Genomic DNA, 26,189 nt, shown 5'->3' on the forward strand with positions numbered 1-26,189 from the left:
AGGGCTTCTCAATGGTCAAAAATCATGCCATCCTCTGACAAAGGGATTTGTTTCGGATGGACGGGCGCCATCGTTGTTGAAGATTGGAACTGATTCGTCTGCGTCTTTCACTGATTCGATTAAACGATGTTTACGATGATTTAATTGAAGTGGTGATCCATACTGCAATTTCTATGTATAAACGCGATGAAATAAAGAAGACGAGAATAAGGGTAATTCCATTATTTAAACAACCTTTGCGTGCAGCCGGTTTCACGCTCAAACATAATTCCGTCTTGTTCAATCCAAGTTGACAGATTTTCGGACAGTAGTTTTTGTTCAGCCAATTTATGGATTTCCAAGTCGGAGTGCCTGGAGTAGAAGTAAATGTCTGACTGCGAACTGTAGACGACAAAATGGCGAAAGTTCCATGGGTTATAGATTTTTATAAAAATTTTACTACTCGTCTCATGTTGAGATGAATATCGTCTCCTCTGAAATACCATTTCCAAACCATTTATTTAACCAACGATTATTAAAGCTTTGTGATTGACTCCTTGACGTCGCAATTCGTCGGTTCTTAGATACCTCATGATTTACCAGGAAACTGTTTTCGAAATTGCTTCAGGGCACATGACTAGATTTTTCAACATTTTTTGCGTTCACTGGTAATAGAGACAATCTTTTTCTATATTACGGAAATAAAGCTTCATCATAAACCAGATAACTCTTTGAGAAGAAAAAATTCACATAACTTCAGTGTCGTACCGACACGTGCCAAGTGCTAAGCCTTACCTTTTTGTCTCTGCCTCCGGCCTCATCAGCTGTGGTGGGAGAATGGGCTGGAGGAAGGGTCATCAAAGATGGATGCCAGAAAAAAAAATACCCAATATTTAAACGTAAATAGTTTTAATTCATTGTGAAGAATATTTGTATTATTTTAGAAAATATCCAAAAGCTTAACTTGAATTGTCAGAAACTAAATGATGCAACTAATTTAAATCTACGAACCTGGCAACTTCCATATTTCCGTAGCTTCATGTTTTAGGCGCGAAACACTGTTGCATTTCTTGTTTCTAGGTGGCATTTTTGGTCCATTACGGAAAGGAGGCAGGGGTTACTTCATTGTTTAATTGCGTGCGAAACAGGGGACCCCCGCATTTCAGTTACCAAGTAGGCCATGCCTGGTTGTGTGCAATCTGTTTCGAGCGTGGCCCACGTTGTTCCGACTGCGTCGTCGAGGCAGCAATCAACAAAAAAAGGTAGGACAACAGATGAAATCTCTCTTGCATCTCGAACTGTGGGTTGAATGTGTTGCTTTGAAATTCATGCCAGTCGTAGTGGCATCATCATACCTTCTTTTTAATGGCCTGTTTTTCATCTTGTCGAATGGCTGATGTTTATCTCGTAAATTCTACGACAATGTCTTTGTGTGCGGTGGGCTACTTTTCTGGTTTTTCCCGTTTCTTTTTCTTTTTGGCTTTCTTGATTGGCATGACGCCAACATGCACTCAGCAATCGTAGTCTGAACAATCACGTTGTGCAGTAGCCGTGTGCATTTTGAGGTTTTTCATTTATGATAGGCTGATTGACTGAGTTATTTTTGACCTTCCACAGGTTATCCATTCGTTTATTTTTATTGCTGGAATCGTTATATTCATATACATATGTAAACCTCCATTTTGAAGTGAAAAAGAAAATGGCTTTTTTGAAATCGCCGATTAGGCCACTTGTTGACGACTTAAAGTTTTTTAAGCTTGAAAATTTGATTGTTCTTAATGTCATTCAAACGCCGCTTTGTACTTGCAATTGCAATTAAATATCATTGAACGGCTTTTTTTTTTTTTTTAAATATCAATGTTGTTGCCAAAATGGAAGTTGCAGTAAGGAAGAAGGGGAGGGGGGATGTATTTACCAATCTCAAACGAATTTGCCCCGGGATAAATGAAAAAACTGAAGCGACTAGGTATATATATGGAAAAAAAAAATTACCTTCAAGACTTGAGTATATATAATATAATAGGAGAATAAAATTGGAAACAACAATTGATGGGGAGGGGGGTAAAAGAATGATGTGTGTACAAATGTTTACAGAAAATTGGAAAGAAATGAACGTTTTAAAAACACCTCATCAGCTTTGACGTGGTTATTCGATGCCTTTTTTACGGGTCAGTTCGAGCAAGACGCTCGAGTCAATGTCGACAAAGTTGTTGGCATGTTCCAGGTAGTCGGCCAGGAGTCCGGACGATGGGCGATGCAGCAAGAGTGGGCAGGGCAAGAGTTCTTGCATAACGGAGTGGTGCACAATCAAGGACGTGAGACTTGGAAATTCTTTAGTGAAGCCCTAATAAATTTTAAAAGTATTGAAATATTGAAAATTGCATATTTTTATTTAAAAAAGAAATTGAGATGCAACTGTCCTTACCTTGATTTTGAATCCTCTGTTGGTTTGCGTGATTAGATAATGAGCAATGGAAGGTTTTTGACATTCTTTCGGGACACGAACCGATAGCGCGTAGCAACCCGGTTTTGAAGTCGATTCGCGAACCAAGAACGACCCCACCGGTTCCTGTTGCAATATCTCCAAAGATATTTCCCTATTGTCCAATTATAAGTTAATTTTCTTGTCGATCTATTTTTCTTGTTGTTTTTTTTTTTTTTTTTTTTTTTCAAATGATTGTGTTGATTGATATTTTACCTAGGAATGCCGGCTTGGAACCAAGGGGCGCATTTGAGCAAAGCTTCCTCTTCCAAATTGGTCAGGCTATCCGTCCGCACGGGCAACGTGGGGAGGTAGCCATCGCTCGCCGATGATGGCGAGGCAGACCTTGATGAGCTGCAAGACGATGTTCCGACGCTGCTGTTGCACGAGTGCGTGGATGGTTTGGCGGATGTCGGCGTTCCGCTCGCGCTAAAGTCGATGGACGAGAGCAGAGGCTTGTAACCCATCATGACGGGGTGGTGGGAATGGAAAGGCATAACTAAGGCTGCCCCAATCCCCGGAGCTCTACCCTCTCCGGCGTTGCCACCTGCGCTTCCTTTGATGAGCGTCTTTGTCGTATCTTTGCTGCACTTGCATTTGCTCATCTCAACCAGATTATGTTCCGGTGCTTCGACCAAGGCCGCTGATTTTTCAATGTTGTTGGCTTTGCTATGTTGCCGGTTCTTGTCGTGAAATTGCCTCGTCTGTCGGAAACCAATAAGGAAAAAAAAAAATAAAAAATACAGAAACGGTTGAGTGGATCGGTTTGAAAAACGATAGCGTGGGATAGGGGGGGGGGGGGGGGGGGTTAGTTTTGAAAATTGTCTGAGAACACCACTGAACCGAGGAGAACAAGAAAAATCACTTACCCAAGTGGTATGACCGTTCTTGACCGTTGGCGATGGCAAGTTGATCAACTTTGCGTCGCTGGACGTCGTTGTTGAAAGGACCAATGTCGTGGTAGATGCGGTGGCAGCAGCAGCAGCAGCGGCGTCTGCTGATGGCGCCTTGGTGCACGACATGCGGAGCGCGTCACCAATGTTATGTAGTTCGTCCGCCTGTTGAATGCAAAAACGATACGTTTGAACGATTAGTTAACACGCATTTTTTAAAATTTCTGTTGCACAGCAATTACACTCATTTTTATTCGCGTTGGTCACGAACGTGTTTTTTTTTGTTTTTTTTCGCAAAGCAAGGCAATGCAATTTTTTTGTCCCACATCGAAGGTGGCATTTAACGAGTAGGTGAGGGGAACTCATAGCGGGAGGTAGGGGCTGTAATTGAACTCGGCAGTTGTTCTTTTGTCCCGTTGTTTGTTTCTCTTTTTTTTTTTTTTCTCGCTTGTTGAAGTAACTCAACTTCATTTTCGAGCACATTAAGCTCGTGCGTCTTTTTTTTTTTTACCCCACTTCTCTTTGCGTCTTATTTTGAAGAAACAAAAATGGAGGAATCAGAAGAGAGGCCGACAAGAACCTTGACACGGAACGGTTTTTTTTTTTTTTTTTTTTTTTGTAAAGCAAGTGGGGCCCCGAAGATAACTACCTGTTTCCCGTTTGTAGGAATCTGTTGTCTTGAGTAGCTGTCGGCTTGCTTGGCAAGCTGGGATTTAACAGTAGAAGGAATGTCACTTTGACGGCCTTTCGGCCTCAAGTCCAACCTGCAATTTTATCTTCATTCCCATGAATTTTTCTTTTTTTTTTTTTTTCCTTCCATGTTCCACTTGCTCGAATGTTAAATAGAATAGAAATAATGTGTCTCGAAAAGCAGAAGAAGAGAAAACGACAATGAGAAGCAGGAATTCTGGCTCCCGTTATTACACGCTGACGCGAAACGGATAATGGGAGGGGTACGTTTCGTTTGAATCAAAGAAAGACAAAAAAAAAAAGACAACAAACACACGACGATGGCAGCACAAAAAGTTTCCTCCTTTTTGTGTTCTGTTTCTCGCCCATCGCCAACAGAATGAGGAAAAAAAAAAAAAACACGCAGAAGGTAAAATAGATAAATGAGGGAGGACCCCCAGCTGAGCTACAATGTAAACATCCAAGAGATACGCCATACTACCGACGTAGTACTACTACGCGGGCCAATGTGTGTGTGTATGTAGAAATGAAAGAATATAGAATGAGAAGAGGGGGACTCTTTCCGACTACTGGTCTTTACAATCTCTCTTTTCTCTTCGTTTCTTTTCTTCTTCTTTTTTTCCACCTTCTTTTCAAATCATTAAGAATTCGAATGCGGTTTGCGGTCCTTTCTTTTCTTACATTTTCCTGTTGCCGAGATGGCCGAGCATTTAAATCTCTCTCTCTCGTTTTTTTTTTTTTTTTTTTTTTTTCGTTCTTTCCCGGAGCTGGAGCAGTTCCTGCTTCTTTTTATGTACAGCACACGAGAAAGAGAGAGAGAGAGCGGGTGGTGGGTGGTAGGGCCTGATCTGAAACCTGTAATTAAGGTAGCCTCCTCTAATGGCTGAGAGAGAGAGAGAGAGGGTAATAACGGGAAGCAACAAAGTTGGTCACACTAAATGATGCTGTTGTGTGTGCCTGCGTTTCGTGTATGTACCCTCGTACGGGATATACACACACACACACACACAACTTTGTGAGCTGTTGTAATTCTCCTTCAGGGGCTTACCTATCTACTGTGTGTGTGTGTGTGTGTTATTAAACAACAGGGGGAAATTGTTTGAAAGAGCCCAGCAGGCAATAGCACCAGAAACAGGAATCGCCTTCAGCTTGTTGTATTCTTTCTTTTTCTTTTTTCTTTTTTTTTTTTTTTTTTTCTTTCTTTTTTTTTTTTTTTTCATTTTGTTTGGTGGGAAGATAGTCGAAAACGATTTTTCAATTCGGCGCGCTGATAGCTGTGAAGGACTAGATGGACTGTCTTGACTCTCTGTAAGAGTGGAGGGGGCCTCGTTATAAGTGGCCAGGCAGCTTATAGATTGCTACTCAGCTACTACTACTACTGTATTAAAGGAGGGAACAATCGATCGTCGTCATCTCGCCCCAACCGGTCAGTTTACTTTAAAAGGCGTGTCGTTTCGTTTCTGTCGACCGAAATTCAGGTTGAGTCATCGCAATGGAATCGAAGCTGGCCAAACCACACCACCTGCGTCAGGATGTTTTTTGTTTGTTTTTTTTCTTGTGCGTCCGTCTTTGTTTGGTAGCTTCTTTTTATTTTCTGAGAAAAACTCGCACAACTAAAACTGTTTGTTTTCTTTCTTTTTTTTTTTTTTTTTTTTTTTAAGCATTTTTCATTTCTTTTATTTATTTATTTATTTATACATATACAACATTGTGCCGGATTCCTGACATTTTCTATCCCGCTGCGGGGCCTTCTGCTGCTGCCGTTGCTGCCGTAACGATCTGATTGCGTGATATGACTATGGCGCTTTTCCTGTTATTTTTATTTATTTTTTTTTTTTTTTTCGTATTTTTTTTGTTTTCAAAAAAAAAAAAAAAAAATTACATCCATCTCCATTTTTTTTTTTTTTTTTTTTTTTAATTCTCTTTTCCTCCTCCACCTTTTGCTTCGCGTTCAGTCTATCAAAAAAAAAAAATGAAGGAGGGGTTGAATAAAAGAATCCAAAAAGTTTCGGATTACACGGGGCCACGACATCCAAGAAGCGGAGGAAGGGGATGGGAAGGGGGGGGGAGGGGTAATATGTGTGGCGGGCGGTGGGCGGACGACGACGGGGGTTTGGCACGACCGACAACTTTGGCCGAGACACCTGACACCCCGCGTCGCTTGAAACGTTTGTGTTATGTGTTATGTGTATGTGTGTGTGTGTGTGTCTGTGCTCTTTTGCTCCCTTGACGGGCCGGAGCATCGCGCGGTTTCAAGTTTGCTTTATGATTGGATGCGGTTTATCGCGCAATTCCAAGACTTGTTGCCGTTTTTCTTTTCTCTCTCTCTCTCTCTCTCTCTTTATTTTCACGAGAAAATAAAGGAAAAGTCGTAGAACAATCAGATTTAAAAAAATAATTATCTCTAAACGTATTCCGTCACTTGAACGGATTCCCCCCCCCCCCTCCCTCCCCCATTTCAATGTGAAGCCGCCCCGGAACAACATTCTTTTTCAAATTGTTCTTCGTGCATGTTTCGCTCGTCCTCCACCCAACTACACCGACAACATCGAACTAGGCAGTAGGTTTTTTTTTTTTTTTTTTTTCATGCATACGATAAAATACATGAAAACAAAGGATAATAATCATCCTTTTTTTTTTTCTATCTCTCTTTCTCTCTCTCACTCAGCCGAACTGTGAATGACTATGGCCGTTGGAAAATTCATCCGTCTTACTTATAAAGTCATTGGTCGTTGTGCGTATTTTTTTTTTTTTTTTCTTTTGTTTTCCCATCATTTTTTTTTTTTTTATTTCGTTATCTCTGCGCAACTGGCATTGCAACAAGAAATGTGTTTTTCCCCACACTGGCGTTGAGTAAGGCCGGGGCTAGCGTTCGATCAGCTGCGTCACGCCCAACACGAATGTTTGTGTACATTTGTCGTTTCTCGAGTTATTCCCCCGCATAGTTTCGTAAGTGGAGATTTGAATGTCGACTGACTACTGTAGATTTCTCATTCTTGTTTCGTTCCCAGCCATTTGAATATAAAGGAGTCGTTTCTTTTTTTTCTCTCTCTCTTTCCTTGATTTGATTTTTGTATTGCTTGCTAAATAATTGGCGGCCCGATGGCTCTTAGCTGCAATTTCACAGGCAAAAAACCGTGTGCCCTGTTTTTTTTTTTTTTTTTTTTTTTTTTTTTTTTCGTAAATTTATCGCACATAATTGCGTCTCGCCTTCATTTCTTTGATTCCCTACAGTGCTTTCGTCGTTTTTTCGGCAATCAAAACATACACTTATGAGAAAGACTCTGTGCCCGCTAAGTAGCGGAGTAGCCTATAAATGGAGAGTGGGGGGAATATAAGAGTCCGGCTTATCTATTTTCTTTTTTTTTTTTTTTTTTTCTTCGTCTTATCAAAGGCCAATTATTTGCTGATGTTGTGTTTGTGGGGCTCCCGGCCGCGCTCGTTTTAATTTATTTTTACACTGACAATGGATCCCCGCGCTTGATTATTAGCTATATTACGCTCCCCCCTCCGTTCCGTTTTTCTTTCTGTGTTTTGAAACCACCAAAGTGAAAAAAAAAAACAAAAAAAAAACAGAAGACGATAGTTTGAACAGTTGCGCATGTGTAGAACACCCCCCGCTTTGTTTTTATATAGTGCGCGTATGTGTGGGAGCTGGAAATGTTCGGGGGGTTATTTAATAACGGATGAAAAAGAAAAGGCATTTTGGAACAAAACAAAAAAAAAAGGCCCTCTGCTGTTGTGTGTGTGCATTAGCTTTTAATTGGTGCGGTCAGCACTTTCCATGTCTCGGGACAAGGTGCGGACATACACGAAGTTTAGTGTGGGAAATTTCTCATGGCCTATTCCAAAGGCTTCTTCTTTCCTCTCCGTTTTTTTTTTTCTTATCGGAGCGAACGCAAAAAGCAGCGCCATCTGGTAAACGAGCTAGCCCTTGTCTAGTTTAAAAAAAAAAAAAGAAAAAAAAAAGAAAACGACTTGGCTATTTATGAATGTTGTTTTCTTTTGTTTGCTGAAAAAAAAAATGTGTCACCAACGGTTTTGTTTTTGAGTGAAAAACGAAATGTTACGACAAAAAAAAAAAAAAACATAACCGCGGAAGGTATTTGACATTTAACTAAATAGCGGCGTGACTAATGTTTTTTTTTTTTTTTGGAGGACGTCTCCTTTTGTTGATCACATGTCGGACATGATTGACTACCGCCACGAGGTAACCAATGTGGTACAACAATAGCGCAGTTCATCATTTTCGAAAAAAAAACAAAAACAAAACGAGAACCCGTGTTGTACACGGGTGTGTAGCAGTTAGTAATAGAGAGAGAGAGAGCAGCTCTTAATCGTTGTAGGCTAATGCGGAAAAACAGAGTCGGAGAGAGAAAGAAGATGGGACTGTCTACACGACATAAATCATTGAATGGAATTTCCCTTTTTTTTTTTTTTTTAACCTCGGCGAAAACGAAAAAAAAAAAAGCAATCACCTGGCCCTCATTTTTAACTTGTCGAAAAAGAGAGATGGAAAAAAAAAAAAAAAAAAAAAAAAAAAGAGTTTGACTTAGTAATTAAGTTTAGACTGCAGGAGGGCGGATCCTAAAGTCGTCAAAAGTCCCCCCCCCTTTTTTTTTTTTTTTTTTTTCTTTTGAAACCCCCCGAAAAAAAAAAAAAAAATAGAGAGCTTCCTCCCCCCCCCCCCCCACCATAAAAGAGAATAGTTCATTTTGGTTAGTGTCCGATCAGTATTATTGTGATGATTCCTACCCACCTATCTTCTGCCCTCCCTCATCCCCCAATAGACTCTGTTTCTTTTTTTAAATGGATTCTTGTATTATGTCTGGACAGCTTTCGGTCGAAGACAAAGTACAGGTATAACAGACACCATTTTTCTCGGATGGGGGGATTGATCCACTTAACGACGTGGCGCCGGATCACATCCTCCGCCTTCGTTCCGCCATTATTCCCCTATCAACGACACGCTCATTTCGTAGGGCCCTTTTAATGAATCCCCAACGTGTCCCCCCCCCCCCAAAAAAAAAAATCTGTATGGATTGTGTATGTTGAGTTTTGTATTAAAAATGCAAATTGGAGGTGATGTTTAACGTGTCATCAGAACACAATCCATCGGGTTTTCTCGTTAAGTGTTTAAATGCGATTCTAAGTATTTCCAGAAACATTCATCGGAGAAGATGTAACCCCTTATGTTTTTTCTTCTTTTTTTTGGGAGGGGGGGGGGGATATTGTTAAATCCTATTGTTGTGGTTTTTCTTCTTTTGTTTTCCAACTGACTTGTTAAGATGAAACCATTCAGCCAGGGAAATATATCACCTGGTTTATTAAATTTCTTCAACAACAACAAAAACAAAAACAAAAAAAAACCCGCATTGTTGTTCATTTCTTTGAGTTTTAGTTGCTCGATCTTTGTGGTAGTACCTCCGTACCACACAATTGATAGCTTTTCAATCCGACCTCTCTGCAGGCCTTCCATCTTCTTTTTTTTTTTTTTTTTTTTTTTTTTGTTATCCCTTTTCCTTCTTTTATTTTTATATTCTTGAATATTCAAAAAAAAAAAAAACGTAGATATGAAAAGAAAAAAAAAAAGGAAACTCATCAATATGAATGGATGGCGTCTGCCAGTTGAGTTTGAAACAATTCCAAAATTCCGATCCGTTTTCTCCTTTATTCTTGTGTGTGTGTGTGTGTGTGTCGCGCTGTAGGAGGTGAGTGGAAGAGGGAGGCCGTACACACTGAGAGGTATCCTCAGTTTTTTTTTTTTTTTTTTTTTTTTTCCTATTCTTTTCTTTCTGGTTGAACTGGTTGGGGGGTAATGAAGAATCGAAAGAAGAAGGTGCCCAGTCAGCTGTGTGAATTATACCAAAGTCCAGTCTGTCGATTCCTGTTGAGGAATCTTTATTGATTACCTTTCGGCGGTCATCTTTTTTTTTTTTTTTTTTTTTTTGGGGGGGGGGGGTGGGGGGGCGCTTCTTGTTCCAACGTAACCCCCCCTTAGTCTCTCTTACAAAGCGAATCAAATAGAGACCCTCTAAGGGGAGAAAAATCTGAATGATGTGGATTGATTGATTGAGTTTTTCTTTTTTCCTGAACCACTTGTTTTTGTTGCGCATGCTATGGGCAATAACTGCAAAGCTGTTTTCTGGGGCTTGTTCAATAGAAAAAGGGGGGAAATAATAAAAAGAAAAAAGAAAAAAAATATTACGAATGGCCGGCATTAGTTGGGCGGTTTTTTGGAACAAGTTGGACTCTCTTCTATTGTTTGTGTCTACTTGTAACATTTTTTATTTGGGAGGTTGTATAACTCCCAGCCAGAGTGTTATGGCGCTATTGTTAATGATGGAGGATCGTTCACCTGCCGACGTGGTTGTTGTGTATCTAAGATAACTTGATTGTCGGCTTTAGATTCCTTTCTTATTTTTTTTTTTTTTTTTTTTTTTGGGTGAAGCTTTATGATAACATTGTTCGTCTAAAGTGGGAGGAGTCGGTGGAGGAGGACAAGAGAAACAAAAAAAAAAAAAAGAAATAAGGCCGAATCGTGCACATAACGTGCGCTCTCGGAATGTTGTTTTCGTCCGCCGTAGCGGGACTCTTCTCATTCCTTCGAAAAGCAATAATAAAAAAAAAAAAAAAAAAAAAGAAAAATTCCCTCCCGAAAAAAAAAAAAGAAGAGAAAGAAAGATGGATATAAAAAATAAAAATGGGAAATAAAATGCTCGTCATTTTTATTCTTTTATAGATAGCGAGGCAGAACAGATGGAGATTTTCTCTACTCTCTCCGGAATGGGGTCTTACGCGTTTTCTCTTATTATTATTATTATTATTTTTTTAATATTCGACATTTGCAGTTGAGCGGGGGTTCACATTCCCTGCGTGTCTCTCTATCAAACATCAAGACTATTGCCTTAGTATCTTTACTCGTACACATTACACAAGCCGACTGTTGCGCGACGACATGCATGATTGAGCAAAAACTGTTTTTCTTCTTCTTCTTCTTCTTCTCTTTTTCCTTGTCGTAAATCAATGGCAACGACTAACGGACGAAAAAAAAAAAAAAAAAAAAGAATTCAAACGAAACGGGCATGTTACCCAGATATGGTTGTGCACTAAAAATATGGCAACGTTGCCCTTCAAGGCAAATAGTTTGATGATCATGAAGAGACGAAAGAGTCAAGTTCAAACTTTTTTTTTTTTTTTTTTATTATCCCTTTTTGAGACGGAAGGCCAGTTAATGGTTTAAAAAAAAAAAAAACGAGATCCACCAGGTAGAACATTGAACCTTTTTTTTTTTTCGGAAGAGATCCGGGAAATTATTTGCATGTTTCCCTTCACATTTTGATTGTCATTTTTTTTTTTTGGGGGGGAGGGGTTTATGTCTTGAGTTTGATGGGTTTCTGAGTATTGAGAAAACCCTCATGTTGTGCACACCTGCATTGCTAGTGTGCATTTCTTTTTTAAAACATGTATCTTGTCCGGAATGTGTGTCTGCTGGATTTATGAAGTGCAGCTCAGTAAAGAAAGACTTTGAAGTTAAACAGAATAGATAGTCTTCCTTCTTTTTTTTTTTTTTTTTTTTTCTTTCTTTCTTTCTTTCTTTCTTTCGAATCGCATATAGGTAAGGGAAACAAAGAATAAAAGGACACTGCTTGATTTCTTTCTTTTTTTCGCTTCGCTGTGGGGGTGGTTTAGTGTTGGATGCTTGTCCTGTGGCGGGAAGAAAAGAGAATCTTTGACGTTTTTCCTTTGGACATTCTCCTTTTTCAAAATGTATGGACTAAAAATTCTTTATTCTCTTCCGATGTGTCGCGCTCACAACCAATTTGCAGCGCTTTTCTTCTTCCTCCCCCTTTCTCATCGCAGAGGGACCCCCACCTGTTTGGCCTCTTCGTTTTCCTTCTCCGACCATTTTTTTTTTTTCCTTCTCTTTTGTACTTGAAAAAAAAAAAAAAAATACGTTGGAGGGCCTTGGAAAAAAAAAAAAAAAAACGTGTACGTGCAAGGGGGGGGGGGGGACGTCGGGAAAAAAAAAAGAAAAGAAAATGGTGACTGGAACGTACAAAAAAAAAAAATGTTTCATTCGTCGAGCTCCTCCCTTTTTCTCTTCTCGTGTTAACCTTAAAGCAGCTTGAACCCCAATGGGCGGGATGACTGTCTGTCAAAGCTGAAAAGTCGCTTCTCTTTATTTTTGCATGGCGCAGCTTTTACGCATTCCTTCCTCTAAAGCACTCCTTTTTTTTTTTTTTTTCTCTTTTAATGCTGAAGATTTTCACGGAATGTTAAGCTTTTGGGGAAAATTCATTCATCCATAGACACACGTACACGACGACACGGAGGGGGAAAAACAATAACAAATTAAAAAAGAAAAAGGTGGGATTCGTTGGAGAGGAAACACAAAAAAAGTCGATGCTTTCTTTGGAACTTATTAATTGATACTGTGGGGGCCGCCTCTAGGTATCTTTAGTGTAATTCAAGACGTTATAGCCGTGCGCTCCTCTTCGTACCTCAGCGCCTTGAGCGCAGACATTCGCAGATGCGCGGCGTCTTCTTTTTCCTCCCTCAAAGCAAAAATGAGACAACTCTTAAAGAAACTCTTGCAGTAATATAAAACCTATTGTAAAAAAAAAAAAAAAAAAAAAAATTCATTTTTGAAAGCGGGGAATCAAAAAGATAAAAAAAAAAAAAGGAAGACGAAGAAAAAGGGACAAAATGCAACGACAACAATGGCGTGTTGTTGTCGTGTTGTGCCAACAGGCGCTATTGTTTAACATTTTTCTTATTTCGAAGAGGAAAAAAAAAAAAGAAAAAAGAAAAACGGTCGGCGCCAGGCATCGTAACCGTAAGGTTCTTTTCAGGATGGGAGGGAGTGGGGGGAGGGGGGGGATATAAAGAATGACATACCCCCGCACTTCCACGTATAAATAACGCGTTGTTGTTGAACTACATATCAACTCCAATAAATCCTATTGTTGTGGCCCCCTTCTTTTTTTTTTCTTTTGGCTTTCACCGAAGTAGAAGAGAGAGAGAGAGAAAAAAGGAGAACGGCCTGACTTACGTTACAATCATATAACCTGTTTTTCTCTTTTAGATTAGTGCACATTTTTTTTTCTTTTTTTTTGAATTTTCGGTTAACAATGTTTTTTTCATCGCAAAATGGACGTCTCTTGTTTTCAGCAAGACGGATTTTTTTTTTTTTTAGGTGAAGAGACACCGGTTTCAAGTGTTTTTTTTTTTTTCTTAGATAGAAACGAGAAGGAGGAAACGTTGGCAAAACACAGCGAGAGAGAACCGTTTTTTTTTGTGTGTGTGTGTGTGTGTGTGTGTTGCGTGTATATAAAAGAAAAACTACGAGCGCCAAGTCTCAGCTGTTTGCATTCCTATCTCTTGAAAAAAAAAAAAAAGAAGAACTTGAGTGGCTTGTGTTGTGTGGGCCCCGCCAGCGCTGGAATGCGGAATGCCGTCGCCCCCTGGAGGCCCTTGCTCTTGTGTGCGCGTATGTGTTTCCTATACCTGGCCAAGGCGCGCTTACCTGTCTTTTACCGACCGGTTGAACTGAAAAAGTCAAAAGTTTTCACATTTTTTTTTTTTTTTTTTTCTTCGTTGTTGTTTTTCCAAACACTTATTTTATTTTATTTTCTCTCTCTCTCTCTCTCTCTCTTCTTTCTCGTAGCATCCGTGTTCCATCCCACCTCCCTTCAAGGGTTATGTAGCGCCGCCCTGTGAGCCCGTGTCGATATCAAACTGTGCCTTTTCTATTTTTTTTTTTTTCCCCTTCCATTTCAAACAGATAACACTGTGCCTATTTTCGGATCTAGGCAATGGCCGATCGATCGAAAAAAAAAAAACCTCTTGTTTCCTTGTGTATCGTGGCACGCGCTAGGGACCTAACCGCGGTATATAAAATGTCGAGTCAGAGAGTCCGCGTGTACATTTTTTTTTTGTTTTCTCCTTTGATTCATACGGCCGTCTCCACCCCTTGTGCGCGCAACATTGTAGGGGGTATTTAAAAAAAAAAAAAAAATTGTTTTTGCCTTAAAAAAGAGAACTAAAGAGGTGGGGGGTCACTAACTCGTATATAAATAATCTCAACCGTATATACATGAAATATCGAGCCTCTGGTTGTAGCAGCGCGCAACATCACGAAATGAAGAAAATCAAATGAAAAAATGTTTTTCTATTTTTTTATTTTTTTTTGGCCAGAAAGGAGGAAAATCAAAAGGTTGGGATTGTTTAAAAAAAAAAAAATCTTTTTAATTCTTTTTTTTTTTTTTTTGAGGCATTCCTCATTCCGGCCTGAAAAGCGAAAAGAAAAAAAAAATTAAATTTTTTGTAATGCCATCAACCGTTTCTGTGCGCGCTCAATTTTCGGTCGGAACGAATCGTTAGGAATAAGAGAAGGCCGTTAAGTTTGAAGTTCTATTACAGATTTTATATTATTTTCTTCCTTTCTTTCTTTTTTTTATATCTCTGCTGTCTGGCCGGGTCGTCGCTGATGTCGACGCCGGCAGACGGATTACACACAACCCTTTAAAAAAAAAAAAAAAAAAAAAAAAAAAAAAGAAACGTACTTCCAATTGAAGGGTGGGAAATGTGTGGCCGAAAAAGAAAAAAAAAAAAATAGAATGAACGAAAAACAAGTTCTTATTATGGGGCCTATCTTTTTTTTTTTTTTTTTTTTTTTTTTTTTTTTTTACGACGAGTGTTTTTATCTATAGATAGGCTTTCGTCCTTGTCTCTGCCTAATGAGTTTTCGTGCTTCATCATCATCATCATCGTATGGGACGGACCCACGGATTTGTTCTCGGAAGGAATAAACGAAAATAGCCGTCCGCGCTAAAACGTTTGAATGACGGGCGATCAACCAAACCGCCACTGTCATTTTTCCCCTTTGATTCTTCCCCCTCAACAACAACAACGAAAAAAAAAAAAAAAAAAGAAAAGTCTGATCGAATGAAAAACGACGATGTAAGGAGAAAAAGATAGAAATACCTGGAACCCACGGGCTATCGAACCGAGGTATTTGCTGCCATTAAACCACCGCCCATCATTCCATTCCCATCCGCTGGCGTCGCGTCCTTCTCGCTTTTCTTTATAGACACTAGTGTATATACAACTATATAGTAGTGGAAGAGATAAAAAGATAGACAAGAGACGGTCTCTCTATCTCTTCGACTTCTTTTATCCCCCCCCCCCCCCCTCTCTCTCATGGATTTTTTTTCTTTCTGTTATTTCCTATTTTTTTTTTTTTTTCCGGAAAAAAGTCGATTCTTTCTTTATTTTCTTAGGCCGCTTTGCCCATTTTTTTTTTTTTCAACTTTGCGTTCCGCCCTGATGTATTTAGTTACTCTTTTGTTTATTGTATTCGAATTTTTGTTGAAATTCTCGCGCTTTTTTTTTTTTTAAAAAGAAAAAAAAAAAAAAAAAAATGAAATTCTCTTAAGTCGGTCGTATCGAGTTCACACACGCAAGCTCGGCATTCACAAACGATCATCCACCCACCCATTCGTATAACCGCCTTTAGTTATGTTGGAATTCTATCTAGTCTATGTAATATTCCATTCCCACAGCCAATGAGAAGCGCTTGCACTCTACCACTTATAGAAAACAATTTCTGACATTTTTGTTTTTGTTTTGTTTTTGTTTTTTGCTTCTTTTCATAACGAGGAAAAATAGTTTTTTTTCTTGTTTTCGTTTCATTCCTTTATTCGTTTTTGTTTTTCTTCTGTTGTTCCTCCTTTGTTTTTTTAACTATCAACATTTTCCCGACGTAATTGAAATTGTTGCGCGCATACACACATGGAAGAAACATGCTTTGGACGAAATGAGAGGTAAAACGCCATGAGACAAACGGGGGGCAAAAAAAAAAAAAAAAAGAAGCAAGAGAGAAAAAGAACTGGAAAAGGTGAATTGAGCTGGGAAAATGAGTGTGCTGGCATACCTGTCTGTGAATCAAGCGGAAAAAGAAAAAAAAAAAAAAAAAAAAGAGTTCTGCTAGAGGAGGGGAAAGAAACCGCTTTGGCCAGCCCCATTTAACCGCACACACACACGCTAGACAGATGGAATAATTACGCTAAACAATTTTGGAAAAAAAAAAAAATTTAAAAATCTCATCGAAAAACTTTGTTTTTTTTAATTATAGAGATAGATCAAGTTGAACGTCGGCAGTTTACATGCGCTTCATGTTTAGCCTATCCATTTTTTTTTTTTTTTTTTTTACAAGCAGCAGTTCGTTTCCCCACCCCCCCTTTCTGATTTAAATGGCGTAATGAGTTCCCACTGTGTTTGAGGAATTCAACACGTTTATATTTCAATCTCGTTGTTAAAATGCCGTTGCATTTTTTGTTTTGCTTTTTCGTGCGGTGGCTCTTCATTATTGATGGCCAGCATTGACGTCGAACGTTTCACGTTGCTCCACAAATAGATTGATGAGCTCTTGTTGTATCATCATCATCGTGACGTCAACGGACATTAATGTGTTAAGACAGGGGAGGAAACAAAAATTTATATATATATATATATATATAACCATCATCTTCAAGATGGGTCGAAAACAAGCCGGCGGTTCTTCATTTTCTAAAAATAGGTCGCGCTCGGATCAATCAAAAAAAAAAAAAAAAAAAAAAAAAAAAAAAAGTGGGTGGATGCGTGACTCCTAGCCGCTTGTCTTTCATACGTGTGTGTATTGCCCATATGTGGGTTTTTTGTTGTTGTATGTTGTACCCAGTTTCTCAGGGTACGTAAACGCATTACGCCACTAGACACGCATTTGTTTTTGAGGTTGCGCTCTGATAGACGAACGAGGGCAAATCAAAAACCATCATCCCTTTTTTTTTTCTGACGTTCATTAATTTTTTGGGTTTTTTTTTTTTTTTTGGCGGATGGAAAGAATTCGTGTGTTTTTTTGTGTGTAAAAAAAAAAAAAAAAATTCGGGGCCATTAGCGCTGAGACCCCGTTTTTTTTTTTTTTGTTGTTGTTGTTGTTCTCCAATCGTAAGGGAGAAATGGAATGGAAAAAAAAAACTAGTATAACAAGGACAGGCTTTAATTATTTTTGTTACCTTGATGTCGAATCGTTGGTGATGGCCGCACTGGCCGCAACAGTATGCGATGTAATCCTGCGACAACTTCATGCGAATGAGATTCTGCACGACAAGTTGGGCGTTGTTATTGTTGTTGTTGTTTTGCTGTTGCTGATTGTTGTTGTGCTGATTGTTGTTGCTGTTGTTCTCGTCGATAAGCCGGCGGTATCGGACGGAAAACAGGTTGTGGATTCCGGCTTCGGTCGGCTGCAGGGATTTCATTCGACCCATGATTCTCTCTCTCTCGTTTTTTTTGTTTTTTTTTGGGGTTTTTTAATTCAAATTTTTGTAGGAACGAGGATGGATTTAAAAAAAACAAAAAAGGGAAATTGGATGTACGTCTTGAAATATTTCGTTGCCAAATGCAAATTTTGAAAGTAATGGCGCGTTTTTTTTTTTTTTGTTTTGTTTTAAATTTGGCCCTTTCCTTAAATTTGATTTAGCACATGCAAACACGAAACAAAAAAGAAAAGAAGCACAATCACACACAGACACAGACACACACACAAGGAGACGCACGCACTTCTATTTGTGTTATCACTAGATTACGACACACACAACGGGCCACTCGTTTTTGAGACTCGGGAAACTCTGAATTATTCGTTGCCGGTAGCCAATTACGTTCTGACAGTTTGTGTGCTCCGCGTATTCAAATATGAAACCCGAAACCTTACCAAAAAAAAAAAAAAAAAAAAAAAAAAAAAAGGCAACTTGTAGGTTATCTTTTCCTTTGATTTTTTTTTTGTTGTTGTTGTTGTTGTCTTCTTTTTTTTTTTTTTTTTTTTTTTTAAGGGATGAACTTTTTTTTTTTTTTTTTTTTGAACAAAATAAAAAGGAGGAGAAAAAAAAAACGAGTTTTTAAGGTTTTCGTTAGAATCCGTCTCGAATATCACTCACTTTGTTGTCTGTTTGAGAAAGAAATGTTCAAGGAATGAAGGGGAGCCGATGTACGGAGCGAAATGAATGTACGTCTGTCTTGCGTCTCAGAACAGGTAGAACTGGTCGCCTCGGCACCTGGGCACTGGACCTTCATGCACAACATACCTTCCCGTGTGTGTGTGTGTGTTGCTCCTTCTGCCGTACCTTCTTTCCCCCCTTTTGTTCAACATATTTTCTTGCTCTCTCTCTCTCTCTCTCTCCCCCATCATCCGCGCGCGTAGCACTTTTTTTTTTTTTTTTTGGAGGATAGTTTAAAAAGCAGAGGGTTGATAAAGAAGGAAGGAAGGAGAAACGGTGTGGATTGTACATTGAACGTCAAGCCTAAATTCGAGTAAACTTCTTTTTTTTTTTTTTGTAAGAAAATAAAGAGAAGGCCTTCCACTGGCTGCAATAACATTCCTCACCTGGGATTAGCCTACTTTGCCCGTTGGTGTATCTTAGTATACATACAGTCGGCGATGAATAGAAAACGCCGGGTCCGTCCTCCTCCCCCCTTTATCCTCTCTCTCTCTCTCTCTCTCTCTCTCTCTCTCTCTCTCTCTCTCTCTCTGTATCTATCTCTCCTCTTATTCAAGCTCTTGTAATAAATGTTATGTAGCCTATATACTATGTATACCGTATAAATGCGCTTAACGTCGTCGCCTGGACTCAAAGGCACGCAGACACACCAAACATTGGAAAGTCGGCGAGAAATGTTATGGGAGCGCGATTTGAAAATAATAAGCATAATAATAATAAGAAAGACATACGGATGGAATGATCGCGGCCGATGACGTTTTCCGATCCTTTTGCGTCGGATGGAATCAAAAATGAAGAGCGGCCACCTCTTGAACTCGACACGTTGATTTTGAATATTTTTATTTAAATTGGCAAACTTTTTTTTTTTTTCTTTCGAAAATCACTGGGGGGCGGGGGGTTAGTTCTGAAAATTGCGCTTCGATGTCGATTGCAACCGCTCGTTACGCAACTCTGCCATGCACTAAACGATGAAAGAGTAGGGGGAAAAAAAAAGTCGCAACTTCGTTTGCTTCTGGTAAACTTGTTACGTCGTTTTTTTTTCTTTTTCTTTTTGGGTGAGAGACAAAAAGTTCGGTCGGGTCTGGCAACAAAGTTTTGGCACGGGATATAAAACATGGCATTAAAAATGTAGACGCCTGGAAAATGCGCTGGACAGTTGCTGGACTGGCTTTTCAGGAATGAAGTAGAGCGTAGAGCTCCGCATAGATTGATGATGCACGTTTCTGATTCCATTGTCTTCTTGTTTTTGTTTCTTTCTTATTATTTAGTTTTTTTTGTATTTTATTTTGTTCTTCTTTCTTATACGAAACTTGCCCGCATTTCGTTGTCTGTGACGATTTTAGTCGACGATAACGAGAAAAGAACGGGGAAAACGGGTTTTTGAATAATTGAAAAGCCAAAATACTCGTCCGTGAAAACGAACCAGAGGTGAGCGAGAATTGAAAAAAAAAACAAAAAAAAAACAAAGACGGGTGAGTGGTGGGTGGGTGGGGGACTTGTTGGGAATAAAAAAATAAAACAAAAAAAAAAAACAACAAACAAACATGTAGAACCACCTGTGTTGCATGCAGGGCACATACTCGATGGTGTGTCGTCCATCTTTTCTTTTTCCTTTTTATCAATCAACTAATGTGCAGGACGTCGCGATCATCATACAAAGATAAAGGCCATACGCACGTAAATGAAATCTCGACCAATTATTTCGAATGCATCCAAAAGGCAAGTTCGATTACACGTTGATTTATCGACTGTTGTTGCCTCCCTCTCTGTCTCTGTCTAGATTACTCTGAAGTGTGTACGAAATCTTTAGTTTCGTCTCCCCCCTTTTTATTTTTTAAAGCAAAAATTATTGAAAGAATCAACTAAAAGGAAAAGAAAAACAGGATTTTTCAAGGGCCTGTTTAAATGCTTTTTTTTTTTTTTTTTTTTTTTTTCCTTTAAAGTTTCTTTTCTTGTTGAAAATGACGGAGACGTTCCTTCCGCATAAAGTTATTATAACTATGATTATGCCCTCTCCTTCTCTGTCCGTGTGTGCGTACGTGAAAATGCCGGCCGTAAGTCGTGTGTGTGTGTGTGTGTCTACTAGACAGCGCATGTAATTATGGCGAGGACGGCGACGGCGGCGGCGCTCCCACATGTTTCAGGTGCTATAATAGTTGGATGTATAGTATGTCTATGTGTGCCCACAAAACATCGCGTCAGGCAGGTTAGGTTCGAAATTTTTTTTATTTTATTTTATTTTTTTCGACATACCAACTTGGGAGTGTGGACCATCCCAAGGTGAGACGCAAATAAGCCAACATGCTTCTCGAAGGGGCGTGAGCAAGGTCGATAAATCGTCGTTCGATTGCAGAAAAAGACTTGGTTTCTTTTCAAAAGATATTTCCCCCCCCCCCCCCCTTTTTTTTTTTTTTTTTTTTTGGCTCACTCACGTCTTTCGTGATTCTTTGTCTATTTATTATTTTCACATACCTTTTCGTTATTCTCTCGTTTTGAAGACAAGTGGCTGACCTACACGACGTTTGTTTGTTCTTCTTGGCGTCCATTTCTTTTCCTTCTCTTCCGCGTGAGAGCTGTGCATTAAAAAAAAAAAAAAAAAAAAAAGAATTTCTTTTTTTTTACGTCGTGCACACAGTCCGTGGTTGTTGCGTAAGTTCCAGCGCACAATATATCCATCTCATCCGCCTTATAAGGGAAGGAATGCGCCACGGAGCTGTCACACACGGAGCACGCACATCTATACTATCGTTTCACTACGAGGTTTTTTTTTTTTTTTTTTTTTTTTTTTTTTTTTTTTTTTTTACTACGACTACGATAACTATTAGTAGTAATAGTAGTAAGCGTACATTTTATTTTTTTAAATTTTAAATATACACTTTGTAATTTTCGAAAGTCTGCGTCTATGATGCTGGCGTTATATCTCTTGTTTTGACTCCCCCATTTTGATTATTATTTTCTTTTTTTTTTTTTTTTGTTTCTGTTCATTTTTCTATTTTGCATAGGAGGAAGTGTTTTTTTTTGTTTTTTTCATAATAGTGTCCTTGTTTCTCTCTTTTAATAGAAAAGACGGATATCGTGATGATGATGAAAGAGGTTGCGTAGCTTTCTTCTTTTTATTTTCCGTTCTCTTTTGCGGTCGGCTTGAGATTTTCATTCAGAGTTTTCTCTCGACTTCTTTTTTTTTGGGGGGGGGGGGGGGAAACGCCACTCTTTTCTTCGATCGTTTTTAACATCTCGTGCGGTCACAAGTTTGACCGCCGATGTTTGTTGTTGGCCGTAAATCATAACGCCTTCATCCCGGAAAAGAAGAGTTTTATGGGCAACGGGGCAGGTCACGTCAGTCTACCGTTTGTATCGCATATAAATGGCTGTACGCGTCTACGTTCACGACACGTAGAAATCCATCTTCGTTTCTCGCTTTTCGGATTGGGATAGGAGAATATAAAAGGGCCGTCTGACATTCACCCGAATACGAATTTCAAAAAAAAAAAAAAAATAAATGTATTTTCTTGTAACTCTTTTTTTGTTTTGTTTTTTTTTTTTGTTTGGTTCACCTTGTCGTGTTCAAAAGCCACAAACATTGACCCGATCGAATCCCTTTTTTAATCGATTAAAAACGGGAAAAAAATGTGAACATGTACGACATGGTTTTCGAGCCTGTCCATCAAAATAGCAACTTTTTTGATATTTCGAACGAGGAAAAACTTCGTACGAGGACACGAACTTTTTTTTTATCCCCCACCTATTTGAAAATTCTTTACCTCCCTTCAATTTTCAATGGATAGGATACCCAAGGCCTCCACTTGTCTTTTACTGTTTGATGGACTGTCAGTCAGTGGTCGGACTCTACGAAGAAAAAAAAAAAAAAGAATCACAAAGGTAAAAGAAAAAAAAAAGGAATGAATCCTAAAAGGCGGATGGCAAAAAAAAAAAAAAAAAAGAAAAGACAACAGTGTAAGATTGTCTCGGAGTCCTTTTTTCTTTTCTCTCTGGTTCCGTGGCGCCGCTGTCGAAATAAATAGCCGTTTGCGCGTCTCAGCCTCTCTACAGAAAAACATTCCCTCCTACCTCCTCTCCACCTTTATTTTTATTTTTTTTTTTTACCTTTACCTTACAACGGGTGCGTGTCGGGAGAGGGAAGGGGGCATACTCGGACGAGAGAGTGGGTGGATTCGTTTTCAAAAAGCCCCGGCGCAACCAACATTCCTCCGTGACGTGAGTGCGCGCCAGCCAAAAGTCCTCAACAAGACGTGGAAAGAAAAAGAAAGGGCAAAGAAGGTTCTTTTTTTTTTGCGCGTGCGCGCGCGCGCTTGAGTTGATTGGCCTTTTTTTTTTTTTTGCATATGCGTTCTTGTTTCCTCCATGTTTTGTGCTATCATCTCTCTGTTGTCTGGCAGTAGGACGACAGAGAGAAACGTTTGGTTTTGCGCAGGCATTTTCGGATCAAAAGACGTGGACAATACACGGCACAGAACGTGGTGGTTTACCTTCAACCGTACACCGAACACGCGATAGGCATCGAGAAAATCTTCTTTCCCTTTTTATTCTTTTTATTTTTGGTATGAAGTAAACATAAGAAATGAAGAGGCGGGCTCATCGCATGATGAGGAGGTGGAGTTGCTGGCCCGCCAACAACCAGCCAACGCATTTCCACTGATTTCTTATCTAAAATTTTCTTTGGCCTTTTTGATTTGATTTCGTTTTTTTTTTGTTTTTTTTTTACTTTGTTGGTAGAGAAAGGGGGGGGGGGTTTCTCGTCTGTTTTGGAAACGTAAAATGGGTGTAAACGAAGGGGGAGAAAAATGAAAAACGAAACTGAGAAGATACGAAGGAAGAACATGAACCCATTGGAAAAAAAAAAATGGTTGCTTGGCTTTAGATGGCGGCGCTCAGTGACGTGATAACACCGTTCGAAAATCAGAAAACAAAATTCCTATCCGCTTGATGCGGCGCCCTCCCCCTTCTTCTCTTCGTTTAATTTTCCCTCCCCCGTCTGCCAGTGCGTTTTCGATTGAATCGAATAACACGGACGCGTAACGGCCGTTTTTAGATTTTTCTCTTACATTCGAAAGATGTTATTATTTTTTTTTTTTAAACAAAAAATTTGAATACCTGATGTATTTTCTTCTTCAAACAATGTTGTGCTGCTTGTTTCGCTGTGTCTGCCGTGCGTTACGTAGTCCCGCCGAGCGCGTTCCGTTCAATTTTCGTGTACGACAAGTCGGCACGATTGGTCGGCATTTTTCTTTTTTTCTGTGTCAAAGTCGAACTGTTAAGAACTATGCGCAGCGTACATTAAAGACAATGTATGTCATGGCGTACGCGAAGAGTAGTGGAGAAGGGACACGGGGCAGAAGGGCAGAATCGAACCGCCACCCATTACACGCTGTTCTTGGCCGTTAAAGGGGGGGGGGGAGGGAGGGAGAGAGAACAAATAGTTCTGGGAATAAATGAAACGCACAACACACGGCCATCTTTTACGTGATTATCAGCTATTTTTTTTTTCCTTCTTTTACCTGAACCGTCTGGACTTTGGTCTCGGGGCTATATTGCTGCGCCAGCTTTGATTTTTTTTTTTTTTTTTTTTACTCACTTGCCGATTGTATTTTTTGTTCCTTCGAAACTCTCGAGCCCATCCCTCTTTTTTCTCTCTCTCTCTCTCTCTTCCCTTTGCCATAATTGGCAATCACGAGGTCAGAAGATAAATGGTAAATCACGGGTTTGTTAACACCAGCTCGAGAGAAATTACAAACTCCCCAGATAAGTTTGAAACACGCGCGTGTGGCTTAAACACAAAACTTGAATTCTTTTCGGAGGAAAAAAAAAAAACTAAACAAAGCATGTAACAATTATTAAATGCATTCAACGGTCATAAGAAAGAAAAAAAGAAACAAACAAAATCCTTTTTTTTTTTTTGAAATTTAAAAGCTTTAATTTTATTTTATTTTATTTTTTTTTACCTATCTGTTGTTCATTTGTCCGTGCCACTTGCGTACAGCATAACGATTATGCGCAGCTGCTGCCGTGCGTGGATATCACCAATGCATATCCTTCCAAAATAAAAACAAAAACAAAAAAAAAAAAATCGGGATTGAACGCTAGAATAATATCCAGGACGAGGAAGAATGTTTTGTTTTTCTTTTTTCGATGAAATATTATTAAGGAAATCCACCAACACGCTCGCTCGTGCATCAGATAAAGAAGGCGCACCCGGTCGATGAGGAATCGAGAAGTGGAGGAATACATTTTGTTTTTGTTTTGTTTTTGTTTTGTTTTTTCTTGTTGAATGCTTTATATGAAGAAATATGGTCGACTGGCGTGAGCGGAATCGCTAGTGTGTTTGTGTGCAGCGGCGCTGCAAGAACATGTTTGGGTCGGTGCATTTATTCATTTCGTTCGCTATGAGCACTTTGTGTGTAAATAATTTACGGGCTCTCGTGCATTAAAAAAAACACACGGACGATGCCAATGAAAAGGTGAGCCAATGGGGGGAACGGTGCAGCAACAGCCAGTTTTTTTAAGTGGAGAAACGTAAATCGACTTGGTCAAATAGGTTTTCGTTTTTGTTTTGTTTTTTGTTTTTCAAGACGAAGAAGAAGATGGAGAGAGAGAGAGAGAGGACCGGTTGATTTTCCTGGTTTCACCGATCGATCTTACCTTTTACAAATATTATTCCCCCCTTTCTCTTACAGGGGGGGGGAGTGTTGTAAGAAAAAAACAAAAAAAGACCAGAAGCTGTATTGGAAAATGAATTTTCCCAACAAGAGTTGGAATCGATTAGCGCGCAGTAGAGGAATTAATGTGCATGTACAATGTTTCTTTTCCTTTCTTTTTGTTTTTCCTGAGAAAGAGAGAGAGGCGCCCTGTCCGTCTTTCTCTCATCGGTTGGGTGTCTTGCGTGTCTTCACGTTTTTTTCTCGCGCCATACAGCACGGTAGAAGAGAAGGAAGGGGGGGGGGAATACATAATGCGATGCGGGAGGTTAAGCATTAGAATATCAGGCCCTTTTTTTTTTTTATTTATTATTTTCAAGGTGAACCTGGTCGTTCTTCCATCGTGTCCGATGAGATCATGACGCAGGTGAAAAAAAAAAAAAAAAAGAAGTTGATGATAATGATAAAGGACGAAGCGTATAGGAAATCATTCACGGAGCGATCATGAAGAAAAGAAAGAAAAATACCTTTTTTTTTTTTTTTTTTTTTTTTAAACGTTTGTGTGTGAGAAAGGTTTTTGAAAAAAAAAAAAAAAAAAGAAAAGAGTTTAATGCTCATTTTCTGATGGATCCCCCAGAAGTTGATGTCTCTCCTCCTCATTGATGCCTTCGACGTTGATTATTTCCGCATTACTCGCGCTCACACCGTTGCTCAAAGCGTCTTGCCAGTCTTCTTCCACTGCAACTCACAGGTGCGCCCGTAAACATTTGACGTCACCTAACGACCATTTTTTTTTTTTTTCCTTTTCTTTTATGGACATATTTTTCTCTACATTTTTTTTTTTTGTTCCCTCCCATCTCCTCTCTTTCCTTATATTGGCATTTGTCAATAAAAAAAAAAAAAGGATCAAAAGAATCTCGTAAATATGGCGACGCTATAACCCGCAGTTGATAATAAAGTCTCAACTAACTCGCCGTTTCCTTTTATTTTCAAAAAAATTCAAAAGTTTGCCGCCCTTATTGTTTGGCGCCGCTCAGATTCATCGCTCGTCGTTCCAGTCGATGGTTTATATGTATTTTCTTTTTTTTTATTCTACCCCTTTTTGTTTGTTTTGTCGTTTCTTTTGTTTCTTCACCATCGTTCGTGATTGCTAGACCCGTCGCCGCCGTTCAACCTTCAATTCACGCACCCATTTCTCTCTTAGTTTGGCTCGTTTCCTTACATGTTGCGACGCACGTACCTGTCTCTGAGCGACGCTCGTTTTATTTATTTATTTTTTAACCAACGCCGTGTTAGGAAAGAGAAGGACGATTGCTGTAACATCAACTACGAACCACAACGCCAGAAGAAAAATTTTTTTTTTGGGTGGAGGGAAAAAGAAAAGAAGAAATGAAAGAAAAATTGTTTATGCGACTAAAACACTTTCCTTTCACTGTTGCGCCAAGACGACCCCCTA

At 39.3% G+C, this 26,189-nt stretch overlaps 1 protein-coding gene across 2 annotated transcripts; it reads right to left on the reverse strand.

The window, feature by feature from the left end:
* Positions 1 to 1,588: 1,588 nt before the first annotated feature.
* Positions 1,589 to 21,602, reverse strand: LOC130689672 (myb-like protein Q). Of its 2 annotated transcripts, XM_059496159.1 has the most exons (6): positions 21,597 to 21,602; positions 17,103 to 17,358; positions 3,331 to 3,519; positions 2,678 to 3,165; positions 2,405 to 2,576; positions 1,589 to 2,323 (listed from the first exon to the last, which is right to left on the reverse strand). In XM_059496159.1, the coding sequence occupies exons 2-6, from the start codon at positions 17,352 to 17,354 to the stop codon at positions 2,126 to 2,128; spliced, it is 1,299 nt and encodes a 432-aa protein (XP_059352142.1). In that variant the 5' UTR covers positions 17,355 to 17,358; positions 21,597 to 21,602; the 3' UTR covers positions 1,589 to 2,125. The 2 variants fall into 2 exon arrangements, with proteins under 2 accessions (XP_059352142.1, XP_057368594.1); XM_057512611.2 differs by lacking the exon at positions 21,597 to 21,602 and having other exon boundaries at positions 17,103 to 17,775.
* Positions 21,603 to 26,189: the final 4,587 nt, after the last annotated feature.

Source organism: Daphnia carinata, chromosome 7 (assembly GCF_022539665.2).
Source record: "Daphnia carinata strain CSIRO-1 chromosome 7, CSIRO_AGI_Dcar_HiC_V3, whole genome shotgun sequence".
Lineage (NCBI taxonomy): Eukaryota > Metazoa > Arthropoda > Branchiopoda > Diplostraca > Daphniidae > Daphnia > Daphnia carinata.

Excerpts from the sequence above, each read along its gene's own strand:
- LOC130689672 (XM_059496159.1), bottom strand. The coding sequence starts at position 17,354 with ATGGGTCGAATGAAATCCCTGCAGCCGACCGAAGCCGGAATCCACAAC. Across the intron at positions 3,520-17,102 it reads ACCAACGATTCGACATCAAG|GCGGACGAACTACATAACAT; the intron begins GTAACAAAAATA and ends TGCATTCAACAG. Across the intron at positions 2,324-2,404 it reads ACAGAGGATTCAAAATCAAG|GGCTTCACTAAAGAATTTCC; the intron begins GTAAGGACAGTT and ends AAAATTTATTAG.